This window comes from Entelurus aequoreus, linkage group LG22 (assembly GCF_033978785.1).
Source record: "Entelurus aequoreus isolate RoL-2023_Sb linkage group LG22, RoL_Eaeq_v1.1, whole genome shotgun sequence".
NCBI classification, from domain to species: domain Eukaryota; kingdom Metazoa; phylum Chordata; class Actinopteri; order Syngnathiformes; family Syngnathidae; genus Entelurus; species Entelurus aequoreus.
This window is the reverse complement of record NC_084752.1, coordinates 25,376,562-25,396,832: the sequence shown is the minus strand read 5'-3', so window position 1 is coordinate 25,396,832 and position 20,271 is coordinate 25,376,562. Positions and strand designations below refer to the sequence as shown.

General features: G+C 40.5%; 1 protein-coding gene across 9 annotated transcripts in view; it reads left to right on the top strand.

Annotated features, from left to right (window-relative positions):
* Positions 1-20,271, top strand: part of LOC133639184 (gamma-adducin-like) — a 225,128-nt gene that overhangs the window by 142,178 nt on the left and 62,679 nt on the right. For all 9 annotated transcript variants that reach the window (XR_009823749.1, XM_062032278.1, XM_062032277.1 and 6 more), the window contains 3 exons: positions 8,626-8,764; positions 11,588-11,739; positions 15,560-15,640. Coding sequence is in view for 8 of the 9 variants with exons in the window: in XM_062032278.1 (XP_061888262.1) it covers positions 8,626-8,764; positions 11,588-11,739; positions 15,560-15,640 (372 nt within the window). In the remaining variant the exon portion in view is untranslated. The remainder of the gene's footprint in view (positions 1-8,625; positions 8,765-11,587; positions 11,740-15,559; positions 15,641-20,271) is intronic.

Here is a 20,271-nt window from a genome sequence, read left to right as displayed (position 1 = left end):
CAACTTCACTGGTTTTGGGTTTTGTAATACATGCTGTATTCTATACATACTGATCTCTTTCAAGATGTGCAACTATTGACGCCATGTCGCAAGGCTACACTGTCATAAAGTCATTTCCTTTATTTTGTAATGAAACCCTCCGAGCCACACCCTCTCCAAAATGATCAGAATTTATCTTTTGAAAATGTACAGTTTAAATATATATCTAGAAGTCAAACATCACAGCTAATTATTTTTCCAGGCACATTAAAAAATAAATGTTATTAACAGTATATAGATTATTCGTCACAAGATTAAGTACACTTTGTGTGGCACAAAATGCCACATCAAAAAAAGGTATTTAGCAGTGTTTATTTCACCGCATGTCTGTATTATTGTGCACATGCCACAAATACATGGAAATAATATTTCATCCTGCCTTATCTGCATTTAATCTCACGCCCAAATCCATTAACTTTATGATTTGACGCTTTGTCATCGTTTAACAATGTTGTAACAACATTTGCAAGTCAGAAAAAGGGAAAACAGTCATAGGTTTATTTTAACTGATTGCATTTTTTGCAATCTCTGCAGTCGTACTTCGGCTTTGTGTTTTCAGGACACCTAATGTGATGGCAAACCAGTCTATTAAAAAGAACAGGCCGACCAGACTGTCACAGTCAGATATCCGCTCCGAGTTGGTCGCCACAGCAACATTGCCACTTGGGACAGAAGAATGTTTGGCCAGGGTTCAGAACCAGCAGTGCACCAGGACACTTGCTTGTGTGACACAGGGGGTTTCTCCAGTTTTGACAAAACATCCTTTCATTGGTGGGGTCTATTGGCATACCACTCGCAGAGACAAAAGTGTCAGCGACGTTCCTGTCTGCAGACACAGCTCTTTGGGAATGCAGTGCCTTTGCAAAAATTTAAATAAACGATACCTGTGACTAGACAAAATCTTTACTTGGGAATTATGCAACACATTTACTGATCTAGAAATTCATCGCAACCTCCACATACAGTATATGTTTTTATTCAAATATGCTATCAACCCACAATGTTTTATGGAAAACAGGCTTGTACTTTTGAGCATAGATTTATAAGCTTGCTAAAAAACAAAGGGGGGTGCAAACCTTTGGGGGATAAGGTTGGTCATATTCAATCAAGCAGTGGTCACAAATCTTTTAAAGCTCAAGATCCCCGGTCTCTGCAATGAACCACAGCATAGGACATAGGGACATCATCCAGGTCTCTGCAATGAACCACAGCATAGGACATAGGGACATCATCCAGGTCTCTGCAATGAACCACAGCATAGGACATAGGGACATCATCCAGGTCTCTGCAATGAACCACAGCATAGGACATAGGGACATCATCCAGGTCTCTGCAATGAACCACAGCATAGGACATAGGGACATCATCCAGGTCTTTGCAATTAACCACAACATAGGACATAGGGACATCATCCAGGTCTCTGCAATGAACCACAGCATAGGACATAGGGACATTATCCCGGTCTCTGTAATGAACCACAACATAGGACATAGGAACATAATCCAGGTCTCTGCAATGAACCACAGCATAGGACATAGGGACATCATCCAGGTCTCTGCAATGAACCACAGCATAGGACATAGGGACATCATCCAGGTCTCTGCAATGAACCACAGCATAGGACATAGGGACATCATCCAGGTCTCTGCAATGAACCACAGCATAGGACATAGGGACATCATCCAGGTCTCTGCAATGAACCACAGCATAGGACATAGGGACATCATCCAGGTCTTTGCAATTAACCACAACATAGGACATAGGGACATCATCCAGGTCTCTGCAATGAACCACAGCATAGGACATAGGGACATTATCCCGGTCTCTGTAATGAACCACAACATAGGACATAGGAACATAATCCAGGTCTCTGCAATGAACCACAGCATAGGACATAGGGACATCATCCAGGTCTCTGCAATGAACCACAGCATAGGACATAGGGACATCATCCAGGTCTCTGCAATGAACCACAGCATAGGACATAGGGACATCATCCAGGTCTCTGCAATGAACCACAGCATAGGACATAGGGACATCATCCAGGTCTCTGCAATGAACCACAGCATAGGACATAGGAACATCATCCAGGTCTCTGCAATGAACCACAGCATAGGACATAGGGACATCATCCAGGTCTCTGCAATGAACCACAGCATAGGGCATAGGGACATCATCCAGGTCTCTGCAATGAACCACAGCATAGGACATAGGGACATCATCCAGGTCTCTGCAATGAACCACAGCATAGGACATAGGGACATTATCCCGGTCTCTGTAATGAACCACAACATAGGACATAGGAACATAATCCAGGTCTCTGCAATGAACCACAGCATAGGACATAGGGACATCATCCAGGTCTCTGCAATGAACCACAGCATAGGACATAGGAACATCATCCAGGTCTCTGCAATGAACCACAGCATAGGACATAGGGACATCATCCAGGTCTCTGCAATGAACCACAGCATAGGACATAGGGACATCATCCAGGTCTCTGCAATGAACCACAGCATAGGACATAGGGACATCATCCAGGTCTCTGCAATGAACCACAGCATAGGACATAGGGACATCATCCAGGTCTTTGCAATGAACCACAACATAGGACATAGGGACATCATCCAGATCTCTGCAATGAACCACAGCATAGGACATAGGGACATTATCCCGGTCTCTGTAATGAACACCAACATAGGACATAGGAACATAATCCAGGTCTCTGCAATGAACCACAGCATAGGACATAGGGACATCATCCAGGTCTCTGCAATGAACCACAGCATAGGACATAGGGACATCATCCAGGTCTCTGCAATGAACCACAGCATAGGACATAGGGACATCATCCAGGTCTCTGCAATGAACCACAGCATAGGACATAGGGACATCATCCAGGTCTTTGCAATGAACCACAACATAGGACATAGGGACATCATCCAGGTCTCTGCAATGAACCACAGCATAGGACATAGGGACATTATCCCGGTCTCTGTAATGAACACCAACATAGGACATAGGAACATCATCCAGGTCTCTGCAATGAACCACAGCATAGGACATAGGGACATCATCCAGGTCTCTGCAATGAACCACAGCATAGGACATAGGGACATCATCCAGGTCTCTGCAATGAACCATAGCATAGGACATAGGGACATCATCCAGGTCTTTGCAATGAACCACAACATAGGACATAGGGACATCATCCAGGTCTCTGCAATGAACCACAGCATAGGACATAGGGACATTATCCCGGTCTCTGTAATGAACACCAACATAGGACATAGGAACATAATCCAGGTCTCTGCAATGAACCACAGCATAGGACATAGGGACATCATCCAGGTCTCTGCAATGAACCACAGCATAGGACATAGGGACATCATCCAGGTCTCTGCAATGAACCACAGCATAGGACATAGGGACATCATCCAGGTCTCTGCAATGAACCACAACATAGGACATAGGAACATCATCCAGGTCTCTGCAATGAACCACAGCATAGGACATAGGGACATCATCCAGGTCTCTGCAATGAACCACAGCATAGGGCATAGGGACATCATCCAGGTCTCTGCAATGAACCACAGCATAGGACATAGGGACATCATCCAGGTCTCTGCAATGAACCACAGCATAGGACATAGGGACATTATTCCGGTCTCTGTAATGAACCACAACATAGGACATAGGAACATAATCCAGGTCTCTGCAATGAACCACATCATAGAACATAGGGACATCATCCAGGTCTCTGCAATGAACCACAGCATAGAACATAGGGACATCATCCAGGTCTCTGCAATGAACCACAGCATAGGACATAGGGACATCATCCAGGTCTCTGCAATGAACCACAGCATAGGACATAGGGACATCGTCCAGGTCTCTGCAATGAACCACAGCATAGGACATAGGGACATCATCCAGGTCTCTGCAATGAACCACAGCATAGGACATAGGGACATTATCCCAGTCTCTGCAATGAACCACAGCATAGGACATAAGGACATTAAATTTTCCTGAGGGAACTCTCCTGAAGGAATCAATAAAGTTCTATCTATCTATCTATCTATCTATCTATCTATCTATCTATCTATCTATCTATCTATCTATCTATCTATCTATCTATCTATCTATCTATCTATCTATCTATCTATCTATCTATCTATCTATCTACCCAGGTTTCTGAGACTGAACCCCAAATGTGTACCTGGCGAAAAGCGACTCGTACAAGGGTATTAAAGGGTCAAAATATATGCCTGTTGGCAGTGTGCGCTGTGATCATTAATTTACTTTTTTTTTATATTTCCGCGATTAACCGATAACATTTCAACAAGGTTTACTAGTCGATCGCGATTGATGGGTTGGTGAGCTCCTGATCTCAAGACTGAGGTTTAACATTGACTAACAATAAGCATATGTTGACCTCTTTAGTAGTACTTACAACTTTTAGATTTTAACCTGTTACTGGTAAACTTTGACTCTTGGTGAGTTCCCTAAAGCAGGAGGCTATTCAACTGGAAGTCCGTAAGCCAAATCTGGCCCTAGAATGACACCATACCACAGATTCAGATTCAGATTCAGATAAATCTTTATTGTCATTGCACAAGTACAACGAAACTTTGTTTTCAGCACAAACCCGTTCAAGATTAGACAAACAAACAGTGTACAGAGTTACAGAACAGGAACGCTGATGGGTCGCCATACGGCGCCCCGTAAAAGATGGGAAAAAGGTAAAACGCTGGGGAAAAAGATGAGTAAAAAAATACAATCTAGACTGGGCTCCTAAGGGGGCCTAGTCTGGAGTGGGAAAAAACCTCCATGCAATGCATACATAGACATGTTACATTTAATCACGACAAACTCGCAACAGAGGGGCGGGGAGTTGGGGCCCTGGAAGGCGACCGCTGCTATGAAGCGCTGCCATCCGACCATCACCCCGAGGGGAAAGAAGCGGTGGTGAAGGCGTGGGGTGGGAGAGGGGGTGTGTGTGCGTGTGTGCCCAATTGTCTTGGGTGTGATGATGAAATGTTTTTTATAGACTGAGGCCGATCTGCAAAAGTTCGACTCCAGGTGTCTTTGAGGAGGGAGGGAAGTCAAAAGCGTCCATCAGGTGTCCTCGGGGGTGTTTTTAAGAACAGCCTGGTCCTGTTTTTCACAGCGTCAAGGCCATTCGAGGGAGTCAAATCGTAGATTAAGATGTTTGGCCCCTGAGTTAAATTTAAAACTTGGTAAACAAACTTTTTTGCAGCAAATTCTTAAAAAACACTAGAGTGCTCCTGTTGTATAGAGCAGGGGTCGGCAACCCGCGGCTCCGGAGCCGCATGCGGCTCCTTGACCACTCTGATGCGGCTCAGCTACATGCATGCCGACCCCCTCGATTTTCCCAGGAGACTTATGGATGTCAGTGTCTCTCATAGATTACTCCCAGGGAAAAATAATCCTATTAACACTCTAATTACTATATAAAGGGCGTGCCCTAATTGCACTGCAGTAATTGTCCTCTATAGCATTTACTTACAGCGTGTCAGTCCAGCCACATGTTGCATATTGTTATTACTTGCTCACACAGGAGACAGCAAAGCATACTTACTCATCAGCCACACAGCTTACACTGACGGTAGCCGTATCAAACAACTTCAACATTGTTACGTTACAAATATGCGCCACACTGTGAACCCACACCAAAAAAGAATGAAAAACACATTTCTGGAGAACATCCCACTGTAACACAACATAAACACAACACAACCATTACCCAGAATCCCATGCAGTCCTAACTCTTCCGGTCTACATTATACACCCCGCTACCACCAAATCCCCCCACACATCAACCCCCCCCCCCCTCTTCGTGGTTGGTTGAGCGGAAGAGTTAGGGCTGCATGGGATTCTGGGTATTGGTACCGTCAGTGTAAGATGTGTGGCAGCTGAGTTAGTAGCCTTGCTGTCTCTTACGTGAGCAAGCTACAGCTGCATTCCACTTGTGGCCGAGCAGGAACACTGCTTGGGCAGACTGTAGAGGGCGCCAAATGCAGGGCCATCACACTCTGATATTCGGGAGTCTCCCGGGAAAAATGAGAGGGTTGGCAAGTGTGACGCAAGCGACATTCATCCAAAACTCGCGGGCTGCACTAACATCAAATTTCCACAGTAAAGTGCGTGCCGGTGCGTGTGTCTGAGACCCCTGGTTAACATAGCACAAAGCATGTAGGCTTTGTATGCGGTGTTTTTCATTTTAAATTTTAAAAACATTTTTGTGGCTCCCATTACTTTCTTTAATGTGTGAAACTTGCCAAAATGGCTCTTTGAGTGGTAAAGGTTGCCAAGTAGAGGAACTTGGAGCACTGTAAACACAGTGGCAGATCCTGGCATTGACATTTTAACCTTGTTAGCAAACATACAAGCTTGTGGTTCTCCTGTTTGGCAGTTACACATTTCGTAATGTGATTTATGTTAACTATGGTGTTGATGTAGCTTGTTTGCTTCAGATGCAGTCAGTAGTCATTGGTTAAATGTATTTAGTTGTACTTGAGGTGTTCTTCAAGGTTCCCTTTTTTTATAATTTAGGCCAGGGGTCGGGAACCTTTTTGGCTGAGCCAGGGTTCAGAACCAGCAGTGCACCAGGACACTTGCTTGTGTGACACAGGGGGTTTCTCCAGTTTTGACAAAACATACATGCACCTGGGGATAGGTTGATTGGCAACACTAAATTGGCCCTAGTGTGTGAATGTGTGTGTGAATGTTGTCTGTCTATCTGTGTTGGCCCTGCGATGAGGTGGCGACTTGTCCAGGGTGTACGCCGCCTTCCGCCCGAATGCAGCTGAGATAGGCTCCACCACCCCCCACGACCCCAAAAGGGACAAGCGGTAGAAAATGGATGGATGGATGGATGGATGGATGGATGGATGGATCCTTTCATTGGTGGGGTCTATTGGCATACCACTCGCACAGACAAAAATGTAGCGACGTTCCTGTCTGCAGACACAGCTCTTTGGGAATGCAGTGCCTTTGCAAAAATTTTAATAAACGATACCTGTGACTAGACAAAATCTTTACTTGGGAATTATGCAACACATTTACTGAACTACAAATTAATTGCAACATCTGCATATATGTTTGTTTTCACATGTTCTATCAAACCACAATGTTTTATGGAAAACAGGCTTGTACTTTTGAGCATAGATTTATAAGCTTGCTAAAAAAAAAACAGGAACCCTCAAGTTTCTGGCCGGTCACTCTACCATTGGAGCCACGCCACCCACAAGGTAGCCATTTGGGAATTTGCTTATAAAACATTAAATCTCTTGCGAGCTTTTTGGTTTCTCAAGACAAGTTTAAGAGATGACTGTGGTCTTGACATAAAGATTAGCCAGACACACAGTTCAGCCTATCATGCATAGGTTAGTTGACTAGACCTTTTTTGAGCAAAGGCACATTTTTTTCATTGAAAAAATGTGGAGGCACACCACCAGCAGAAAACAATTGAAAAATGAAACGCAGCAGCTGATATTGACAGTAAAAAGTTGTTCTTGCAAGTGTTGGATAAGAATTCAAACCGTAACCAACCATGGATAATTTTAGCTCTTGTCTCAAAGTAGGTGTACTGTCACGATCTGTCACATCACGCCATGACTTATTTCAAGTTTTTTGGTGTCTTCCTCTATGTAGTGTTTTAGTTCTTGTCTTGCGCTCCTATTTTGGTGGGTTTTCCTGTTTTGGTGGTATTTTCCTGTAGAAGTTTCATGTCTTCCTTGAGCGCTATTCCCCGCATCTACTTTGTTTTAGCAATCAAGGCTATTTAAGTTGTCGCTTTCCTTCTTTGCGGGGACATTGTTGATTGTCATGTCATGTACGGATGTACTTTGTGGACGCCGTCTCCGCTCCACACGCTGTAAGTCTTTGCTGTCTTACAGCATTCTGTTTTTGTTTACTTTGCAACCAGTTCAGTTTTAGTTTCGTTCTGCATATCCTTCCCTAAGCTTCAATGCCTTTTCTTAGCGGCACTCTCCTTTTGTTTATTTTTGGTTTAAGCATTAGATACCTTTTTACCTGCACGCCATCGTCTGCATATTGTGATCACGACAAACCATGTTCCCGACATCTACAAAGCAATTAGCTACTTGCTGCCACCTACTGATACAACATGGTTACTCTGCCGAGCTCTAGACAGCGCAGACACTCAACAACGGCACATTTGCAGATTATTATTACTGGTTTTCAAAAAATCTTTTTAACCCAAATAGGGGAAATGACATAATCTCCCACGGCACACCAGACTGTATATCACGGCATACTAGACTAGGCAGCCAATCTTCTTTTTTAAACACGCCTTCCTGCTGATTGTGATGGGCACCTATGACTAATCTGTGATTAAGTGCTGCAGGTCTTCCTGTCTTACTCAATGTTCCCACAGTCATCATTCCACTGTCTTTTTCCCTGTGCTCTAATCTGATTTGTCGTGCCATGTTTTTTTTCTCTTTTCACGCAACAAATGTGCCACGATATGTCCCCAACTTCTCTGCAATGTGCAGATTGCCTCAACCCATCATCTGATGTCACCCTCTGATTCAACTCTAGGCCTTCAAGGAGGAGTTGGAGAGTCTGATCCAAGAGCAGCAGCGCAAAGGGAACAACCCGACTGGTCTGTTGGCCCTCAGACAGATCGCTGACTTCTTCATGGCGAGTTCAGTGGCCGGTTTCAACACTTCCCCACTCAGTGAGTACTCACTGCTGTGTCCCCTGTCACTATAGCAACCAGTGAGCAATACCAACGGCGCCTTTCCGACTACTTTATCCCCAAATTTGACAACACAAGCTTTCCATGCTTCGTTGCTGATGTGCTGACCTGAGACCAGACACCGGAAAAGTCGTACATTTTTTCATCCTAAATTGAGAGTTATTACTGCTTCCGTGGGACGGCGTGGCGCGGTTGGGAGAGTGGCCGTGCTAGCAACCTGAGGGTTCCTGGTTCGATCCCCACCTTCTACCAACCTAGTCACGTGTGGTGTCCTTGAGCAAGACACTTCACCCTTGCTCCTGATGGGTCGTGGTTAGGGCCTTGCATGGCAGCTCCCGCCATCAGTGTGTGTGTGAATGAGTGAATGTAGAAATAGTGTCAAGGCTCTTTGAGTACCTTGAAGGTAGAAAAGCGCTATACAAGTATAACCCATTCCACGGCAGCACGGTGGGAGAGGGGTTAGTGCGTCTGCCTCACAATACGAAGGTCCTGGGTTCAATCCTTCGCTCGGGATCATTCTGTGTGGAGTTTGCATGTTCTCCCCGTGACTGCGTGGGTTCCCTGCGGGTACTCCGGTTTCCTCCCACCTCCAAAGACATGCACCTGGGGATAGGTTGATTGGCAACACTAAATCGGCCCTAGTGTGTGAATGTGAGTGTGAATGTTGTCTGTCTATCTGTGTTGGCCCTGTGATGAGGTGGTGACTTGTCCAGCGTGTACCCCGCCTTCCGCCCGAATGCAGCTGGGATAGTCTCCAGCACCCCCCCCATGACCCCGAACGGGACAAGCGGTAGAAAGTGGATTGATGGATGGACTTCTTCCACTCGCACATGTGGAATGCGTCACTAATGCTGAAACATGTTAAAGAGATTACAGCAGTTCATTCCAGCGCCTTCTTTTATTGAATTCATTGTCCATATAAGGAGGTTATGCAACAACACTCAGCAGCAGTAAGCTGTGTAATAAAGGATATAAAGGATATAGTCGAACACATTATTAGGCAAAATAAATCCTTGTTAACTTAAAGAGGTATTATGCTAATTTTTTTCTATTTTTAAAACACTTCGTTTTGGTCTACATCAGTGTTACTTAACCATAGTTGGGCCGCAAGCATCCACTTTAGGGCCGCCAAACAATATCTGATTCTCAGCTTTGGTCCATATGGGCTGCAGTGGTACTCAGTTGTAATACACTTTTGCACCACTTGTGGCAGTAATGACAATATCAAACAAATAGAAGAAGTCTGTCTAATATTTCAGCCCCTCTCTAGTGTAAAAAATGGGTCCCTATAGGTCAGAAAGGTTAAGAACCACTGGACTACATAACATGAACTGATGGGTCTATGGTCGAAATTATGCATAGATTTTGCTGTAAAGACTTATCTTTAAGCCACGGTGTGTTTTGAGAGGCGGAGTTGTTAGATGCAAATGAAGCCCTCCTTACCACTGCCCCTGGAGCCTTGTTTTGTTGTTGTTTTGATAAGACTATATGCATTATGAACACTGGTGATCGCCACCAGCCATCTAATTTTGACTTGACTTTCACTATAACACAACATCCCAAATGATATAGCAAGACCAGTGGCACACCATGTTTCGTTGTCAGCTCAGGGTTGAGACAATGTGGGCGGACAGTGTGAAGAAGGTAGCCACGTTGCAAATGTGGTACTATACGCTGGCTAAGGTTAAACTTCTACCAAGTCTTTATCGCTCCAGTGCTAAATTCTGGACAAATACATGTGTTTATTGACCATAAAATGCTTTTCTATTCAATGTCATGTTAATATTTTCACTGCCACTCGTAAACATTAGAGGCTCAAGCCAGCTATACACAGTAAGCTACGTTATGAGCGACATCGCAAAAGTAATACGGATTATAATACTCACTGGTCCATTGCTAAACACACAAGACACAGATCCAATTAAAAGTAAATTTTAGGAAAATCATTCTTTATTCTGCCGGAAGCTGGTGACACTATTTTCTTACAGTAGAAGGCCAAGCTAGCTACACAACAAATCATGCTAACATTGCTAACATGCCGTTCACACATTTCTAACCTATCGTTGTTACTTACTGTTTCATTGTCTCATCCATTGCCATAAATAGTAGTCACCGAGCCCGCCATTAAAAGTATTTTTTAGGAAAATCCATCTTTTTGTGAATGTCTGTTATTGAAGCAGGACTCTTCTTTGCACGCACTCGAAGGGACTTTTTCAGAGTTGAAGGCCCATTGCCACAAATCATAAAAGTTCAAAGTGAGGCACTATTTACTTGAGCCTGAAAGTTGGTGTAGTGACTTGAGCTGGTTAAAGCAAACCAACAACAGAGCATTTTCTTGATTGGGTTTCATCGTGGAGACGATGTTGTGGCACAGCCTATTTTACATGAATTCAAAATGACTGACTCGCGCAAGGATCCATCCATCCATCAATTTTCTACCGCTTGTCCCTCTCGGAGGCACAGGGGGTGCTGGAGCCTATCTCAGTTGCAAGGATGTTTGGATAAATGTCTACAATATATGGATATTCCGCTGACGTCATAGGTTAGAAAATGTCACATTTGGAGTACATTTCAAACTGACTGTTTGGAGGAACTATGAAGGAAGACAAGATAGTTTTATAAATATCTCCACAACGCCTCTATGGTTTAATTTCACATTTCTGGGACTTATGCAGATCCTAAATACACTTAAGCAGGTACCAGTAGGTAAGAAAAAGTGGTTTTGCATAAAAGGTCCACTTTAAAGGAGATTTATAGACTTAATGGTTTGCGTCTGTGTTTTATTCTTGATTTTCTGTTCAGGTTTGGGGATGGTGACTCCCATTAACGACATGTACGGTATGGAACCAAGCACCATGGTGAAAGGAGAGAAGCTGACCCGCTGCAAACTGTCCAGCCTCTACAGACTGGTGGACCTGTTCAGTTGGGCCCACTCTATCAGCTCCTACATCACCGTGAGGCTCTAAAAATTACGCTATTTTTAACCACAAAAAGCCATTTACAGGAAGATACAGTCAAACCTCGGTTTGTTTTCGTAATACGTTCCAAAACGTCCGACAAAGAAAAAATATTATGAAGACCGAAGCAATTTTTTCCATAATAATTTATTCAAATACAATTAATTATTTCTAAACACTGAACAATATAAACACAGAACACACAGTAAAGGGAATCATTTTAGTTTAACACATAGAAACCAATGTGAAGCAAATAAAAGTTAGGAATAAATTAGATACAGTATATGAACATTTTAACAAAAATTGTACCTTTTTTAAAGACTCTAGTTGGTGAAGAAGTTAAAGGGGAACTGCACTTATTTTGAAATGTTGCCTATTGTTCACAATCATTATGAAAGACATAGCGACAAATTGGATTTCGTAATGCAATCTCAATATTAAATAAAGGCAAACAGAAGTCCGCCTACAGCGGAGCCATAGGTAGCTCCACTATTTCTCCCATAAAATTCAATATATCATCATCATTGGGTTTCAAGCCTCTCTCTCCGGTCCTCTCTGTCGTCCGCCCTGTGTATGAGTTCTATATTATTCATATTTCCGATAACATTTCTTAGGCTGTTAATATATGTTGTTTGTTGTCGACCTGGATCTTTCTTTCCTACTAGTTTTCCTGTTAACATCAGTTTTTCTCAGCTGATCCAAAAAAGAACCATTCAAAAAGTGCCAACAATACTCCATTTGCATTTCATGACATGAATATTAACCAAGTTTTAGTGATATTGTTATTATAAGCGCTAACGCAGACAAACTATTTTAGTTGCGACGTGATCACTACTGTGTGTTCCTATGTTTACATCATCGAGTGGTCTGCTGATTCCTCGCTTCCTTGCTCCCTGTGAGTTTCTTATAGATCATAAATCATGCCTTACCTGAAAAGTTGATGGCTGAGGATATAATCCGACAAGTTGGCACACTTTGACAGCCATTTAAGACCTGGAACTGGCGAGATCGACACGAAAACCGCTTGTGGTTTATTTTGCAGTCCTTTCTTAATAAAATAAAAAAAAGAGTCAACAATGCGTTAGATTCTTTATTTGGACACTTGTTTCCATAGAATGATAAGTGGGTGAACAGGCTAGTTTGTTACTTCCAGTACAATAACTTAAACGGTACAGTATATGAAAGTATACCAAAACGGACAAAGTTTTAGTTAAAAACACAATCATACAAAAGTAGAGCGTGCCGAGGTTTGACTGTACTGACCCATTGCATTGACAAGTAAAGAGTGATCATATACTCTGGATGAGGATGTATACTTGCACAATCCCAATAGCATCCAACACAAGAGCAAGATTTTGCCTTAAAATATATTGATTTTGATATCAACTTGAATAGCAAACAGCACAGCACAGCGCAGGTTTTACTCCTCTGTTCTCTTGGTTCTCAATGCAAGTACATACAGCTGGAATTCAACAATGAAATTAAATTCCTGATTTCTTTAATGAGTCATGTGCCTGACATAACCTCTAACCTCAGGCGTTTATCACTTGGTAGAGGTCATGATGCTACCGTTCGACGGATCTTGTCAAAGCGTTAATAATTCAACAATATACTTAATTATAATTATCTTTCGCTGACAGTACGTTAGAACCACTCTGCATCATACTGAGATTGATAAGATGCACATGTGTCTCATAGTGCCTTTTAAATGTGAGCATCTTTTAGCTAAGGCCAATGTATTGGATCATCATCATTAGATTGTTCAGGTGTACATACTCGTGTGACCATTTAAGGGTCCGTTTGCAACCTTTAAAGGGGAACTGCACTTTTTTGGAATGTATTATTGTAATATTATTTACAATCCTTATGAGAGACAAGAACACATTATTTTTGTAATTTTTTTTTTGCATTCTAATTTGTAATAATCAGCTCATTCTAGGTGGCTAGCAATGCAAATAATGGGAATAATTATACTGCCTCAAAATCACACTTAAAATGCATCCAAAAACCACCAACAATACTCCATTTAGATCTTGTAATCTGAATATTAACCAAGTATTAGGGATGTTCTTATAAGCACTAACACAGGCAAACTATTTTTACCCGCACCGTGGTCACAGAGGGGGAGCTAGCTTGTGTAGCTACAGTGTTGACATACTGATATAAGGAGGTACTGCATCATGATCGCATCTTTATTGGTAAAAGTTCATTCTAGATTATAAATCACGGCTCTCTCCATAAATAAATCGAGAAGTTGTTCCTCTGTGACATATTACTTAGACCAAGAGGTGGCGAGAAAGACATAAAAAGATGCTCGTGGCGGGAACTTTTTTAAAATCCTTTGTAAGGATTATGATTACTTCTTTATCTAAACGGAAAGATAATGTGATGATCTGTCACATCACGTCTTGTTATGTTTCCTTATGTTTGGTTCCTTTTCCTGCATGTCTCCCTGAGCGCTATTTCCCCTCACCTGCCGCTGATTGGCAGCGTGGCCACATCCGTTGTCAATCAGCTGGCTGCTATTTATGCTTACCTCGCCCTCCAGTCAGGGCTCGAGGATTGTTAATGTTACTTCCTCAGTTTGCTGTACGCTCCTTATGTTTTCGTGCACTTCCCTGCTGGACCTCCTGTGTTGAATATAATTAAAGACTTGTCTTACCTGCACATCATCCTCCTGTCTCCTGCATCTTGGGGCCACAACTTCCGCAGCCATGCGAGTCCGTGACAGGTAAATCTATATCCTATCAGTCGGGATCCCCGGAAGAGCAGGCATTGTACAGTAAATGATTGTTGTATTATGTTGATAGTTTGTATTTCTTGTTGAGCCCTTAGCAAAACTGCTACGTTATGCTTGTTTCACAAAAGCGGGATATGTTTATCACCCAGCTTATAAAACTTGTAGATCATCCTCTGTATATTCAGACTCAAAAATGCAAGATTCTGGATCATCCTTTGTCCTAAAGTAGTCTTTGTGTTCTCTCAGGAAGTCTGCCATGAGTAGTAGTAACTTTGTGATGCGTCTGTGAAATTAATACGCCGCTGTATGCTCAAAATTAGCTAAATACGTAAATATTACATGTTATTATGAATATGCCTGTTACTACATTACGTATAAACTTACAGTGGGGATATAAAGCTTTGATGGAGATGTTCGGATGTTTTTTAGAGCGCTTAGCAAACTTTTGAGAATGTTTATTTACGACATAGAATGCATAAAAAAGAGAAAAACGTGTGTGTGCTTGTCTTACACAGGGAATGAATTAATGAATGAAGGGCAAAATAAAAAAAATGTGCAGTTCCCCTTTAAGCGGCAGCGTTTAAGGCGCTATAAAATGAGTAAAACATCAATACAGTATTTGTTTTCCAATTTGTGTTGAAATCCTGTGATTTTTTTTTTTAGATTAAGGTTACAAGGGACACTGAAAACATTGACAGAGAGTTAATAAAATCAGAAGTTGATTCAATGCTATTGAAAAAAAATAAGCCTTAAAACATCGCAACTTTTGCAGCAACTTTCTGAAAAAGCTACCGCAGATTCAGACATTTTAGGCCGCGACAATCACCAAAAAAAGCCTGTGAAATCCTAAAGTGAATGACTTTAACATAATAATATAAGGTAGCCAGTAGTGTTCTGTCATAATTATTGGTTTATGTTTATTTTACTTTAGTAAGTTGCAAACAGCCCCTTAATTATAAACACTTACAGTAATACAATAAAAACAAATATTTTCTAATCGCTAGTTATTGAGTTGTTTTGGTAAAGCCAATTTAAAGTCAGATGTGAATTATTCATCCTTTTTTTTTCTCTTCAAAGTGCCGAGTCAGCAAAGAGCAAGATCACATCCTCATCATCCCCAGAGGACTTTCATTTGCTGAGGCATCCGCATCAAACCTGGTAAGACTAAGTCCTGGACTCAACCTTCTGACTTCTTCCAATAGTAGTTTTTGTCTTTTGTGGACAAGAACTAAATCAGTGGTGAATGGATCTCTGTGAGTTATTGCTCAGTTGGACAAGAAAGGGCGTGTATTTTAAGAAATAATTAAAATCCCCCAAGGAATGAAACCAGGAATTCTTCTTTCCCTAGCTGTCCTTTGGGTAAACTTGCTTTTGGCCGTCCTTCAACTTGACTGAACCACAGAAAATAGGCTGTTAATGTTAATAATTAACATTATTAAAACGGCTGTGACCTTCAGCGAGAGCAGCTTGTTTTTTTTTGTGGCTGCTTGAATAGTTCACTACCATAGTGACTTTTTGTAACGTCATTATAGTGAAAAACCACCTTCCTATTATCCTTGGATTGTCTGGCTCACATGGTGCCTTTTGTCCCAGAATCCTGGAATATTGACACCACGGATTGTCTTCTTTGCCATGTTTGCAGACAGCTAATAAAATAGCTTACAATGTTTGACCTGATTTACTAAAGGTTTGCGTGTACTAAAACACGTGCAAACCCGATAGCACACGCAAAGATGATCTACTAAACGTGCGCCAAGTGGATTGTGTTTGTTAAGTAAGCAGGATAAGCCGTGCATTGTGCGTCTCTGTCTTCATTAATATGCAAAATACATGCTGATTAGCAAAAAGCCCACAATACTGGGAGGAGGAAATGTACATATAATTACTCAGCACGCTCAATGTGATTTATCAACACTCTTCACCGTTTTGCCAGCACTATTTTGCAGTTTAGTTAGCACGTGTCAGAAGGATGTGCAAATTGACAGGTCCGTACACGGCTGCAGGATCAGTGCTCGTGCTGCACAGACGAGAATCCTCTGTCATACGTGTGCGTGTCAACATTTGGACGGTCAGAAATAAATAATATTAGACATACCGTCTATTCAACAATTTCCTTTTGTAATTTTGGTAACACTTTAGTGTGGGGAACACATATTCACCATTAATTGGTTGCTTATTAACATGCAAATAAGTAACATATTGGCTCTTAATTAGTCATTATTAAGTACTTATTAATGCCTGATTCTGCATGGCCATATTATACAACTAGTAAACCATTAACTAAGAGTCGTCCCTCATTAACCTCAGAATTATTGCTTATTAGTAACCCTAACCCTAACCCTTATATGTTCCCCTCGTGTCCAAATAACTCGAAATTAAGTCTTTGTTACTTTAATAAGCAACTAATTAATGGTGAATATGTTCCCCATACTAAAGTGTTACCATGGTTTTAAAGCTGCGAGAGGACTTATGGGGCTGATTAAAACAAATTAAATTGATGCGTTTTGGTATCTGCTGGCTAGTGATGTGCGGATCGATACTGAAATATCTGTACCGCCGATACCAGATCTTAATGCTTTAATATTAAATCCAAATATTGATATTTTGGATACTTCAGTTCAGGGGTGTCCAAACTTTTTCCACCAAGGGCTGCATACTGAAAAGTCAAAGAATGCATGACCCATATTGATACTTTTTTTATTTAAAAATATTGCTAAAAACAGATATTATGTCAGCTTTGTATTATAAGACTGTCTTATTTGTAAAAAAAAATAAAAAAAATCAAAAAATCCTTACATACCGATTTGTTTGCTCTTTTTACTAAATTTTTACTGTTGTTTTTTTCCCAATGTAAGAATAGAATGACAAATAGTATTAATACAATTGTTTCCAAGCACTATGTCATAGGGGTAAGGACATTTGCTAAGACAAAGGGAGGGAATTTAAATTCATCCTTACCACTAAAATGAGGGCAAATGAAAACCGAGCTATTACTGTACAAGAAAAAGACAAGAGGGTATCAGATTGGTATCGATATCAACGAATTATGATGCAGTATTGGACTTGCAAAAGTGATATTGAGTAAAATGTGTTTGTAAACATTATTTTTGGGCTTCCTAAATGTGTGTTTTAATCAAAGAAGTCATAAAACTACTACCTCACTAATATGTTGTCATGCTAATTTAATAGGAAACCTAACAAAATCCATCCATCAGATTTCCTACCTAATAGAAAATGAGATTTAAAATGTTAAAATGTGTTTAGACAGAGCCACAATTTGGGCTCTTTGCATAATAATGGGAGGTATAAAAAAAAGGAAAAAAGTCTGGAGGACATCTGGTTTAACTTTGCACTGTCAAAGAGATGAAGCTCCAAATGCAACAGTTGGTGTACTCAAGTCCAATTTTTTAATGCAGTAAATCTCTCACTCTCTGTGTGTGGAAAGATGCTGCATTTAATGTTGTCCAATTCTGAATGAATAAAAAAAATCATACCAAAATATTACATGCTATAATAATTTGTTATGACACAATTGTAAAGGGCTCTTAAATTGTATTGGCGTGTTATAGCCAAAGCTGTAATTTTGAGCTACTGTGTTTAGAGTATGTTTGAAAATATTAGGAACAAATGCTTCTGACTGAGACAAAATCATTTAAGAGGAAACTGCACTTTTTTGGAATTTCGCCCATCATACAGCTAATGGGGAGTCACCTATTTTGCCTGAAAATTTTATTTATATATATATATATATATATATATATATATATATATATATATATATATATATATATATATATATATATATATATATATATATATATATATATATATATATATATATATATATATATATATATATATATATATAGAGGAACTACTTTTCTGGCTTAATGACACAGCGCCTTGCTCCTTACTCACAATACAAAGTGATAGGACGAAAATCTGTACTGACTGACAAACAAGAACAATCTTATGAACTACCACCAATAGAAATGATCTGTTAAGTGTTATCCCACTGGACTGTGTATATAACTGTGATAACAAGTACTATGTTCCCCATGTATCACAGTCAGTATCATGGTGACCTACAACATGGACAGTTGTTGGTCTGGTCCTGCTGACTGCGGCGTTTATTTCGGGTGATTTTATGTATCGTATTGTTCGGCGCATCGGATTATAAGGTGCACTGCCGATGAATGGTCTATTTTTGATCTTTTTTCATATATAAGGCGTACCGGATTATAGGGCGCATTAAAGGAGTCATAATATTAAAAAAAACATCTAAATGTAAAACTCTTCCTTGTGGTCTACATAACATGTAATGGTGGTTCTTTGGTCAAAATGTTGCATAGATTATGTTTTACAGATCATCTGACAGTCGCTTCAGGATGCGCCGTTTTGTGGGCGGTCTTATTTACGTGGCTCACCTTCGGCAGCGTCTTCTCCCCGTCATCTTTGTTGTAGCGGTGTAGCGTGCAAGGACGGGAGTGGAAGAAGTGTCAAAAGATGGAGCTAACTGTTTTAATGACATTCAGACTTTACTTCAATCAATAATCTTCTCATCTGGAAACAACAACAACGCCGGAAATGTGTCCCGTGAAAAAACGTCCGACCGTAACTCTAATAACTAAAGTTCCTTGGGTGAATAATGTAAACTCGCTACACCGGTATGTTTTAGCGCATTCATGGCGAGTTTCCTGACAGACATAAGTAAGAACTTTACACTACTTTATATTAGAAATGGCAACAGCGGAGGATGAATGTCCCATAACAAGAAGATAGAGAAAAAGAAGAAGATTATCCCTTACGGACTACAAAGGCGGACGCACAGATCCTAAATACAGATCAGCAGATACCAGAAGGTAAGAAAAGTTGCACTTGCATAATATTGCGAAACAAAACACCAGATAATGTCTTATTGAAAAACTGTTCAATAACAGATTAGAAAGTTTCATAAATAAAAATAGAATACTCGAAGAGAACCAATATGGATACAGAGCTAATGTTTCAACTTCAATGGCTTTAATTGAAATTACAGAAGAAATTACCAATGCAATAGATAGTAAAAAATGTGCAGCAGCGGTTTTTATGGATCTAACTAAAGCATTTGACACAATTAATCACAATATTTTAATCAAAAAACTAGAACGATATGGCATCAGAGGGTTAGTCTTAAACTGGATAAGAAGTTATCTAACGAACAGGAAACAATACGTGAAGCTAGGCGAACACACGTCTACAACGCTAAATATATCCTGTGGTGTACCTCAGGGATCAATACTAGGACCTAAATTATTCAATCTCTATATAAATGACATTTGTAAAGTTACAAAAGATTTAAAGTTAGTATTATTTGCGGATGATACAACAGCGTTTTGTTCAGGAGAGAACACACAGGAGATAATACAAATAATAACAGAAGAAATTAACAAATTAAAAAGATGGTTTGACAAAAACAGACTATCGTTGAATCTTAGTAAAACTAAAATAATGCTATTTGGTAATAGTAGAAGAGAAAGTCAAACACAAATACAAATAGACGGAATAGAAATTGAAAGAGTAAACGAAACCAAATTTCTAGGTATAATGATTGATGATAAATTGAACTGGAAATCTCACGTAAAAAATATACAACATAAAGTTGCAAGAAACACGTCAATAATGAATAAAGCAAAACATGTTCTAGACCAAAAATCCCTTCATATTCTCTACTGCTCACTAGTGTTACCATATCTGAGCTACTGTGTAGAAATATGGGGAAATAATTACAAAAGTACACTTCATTCATT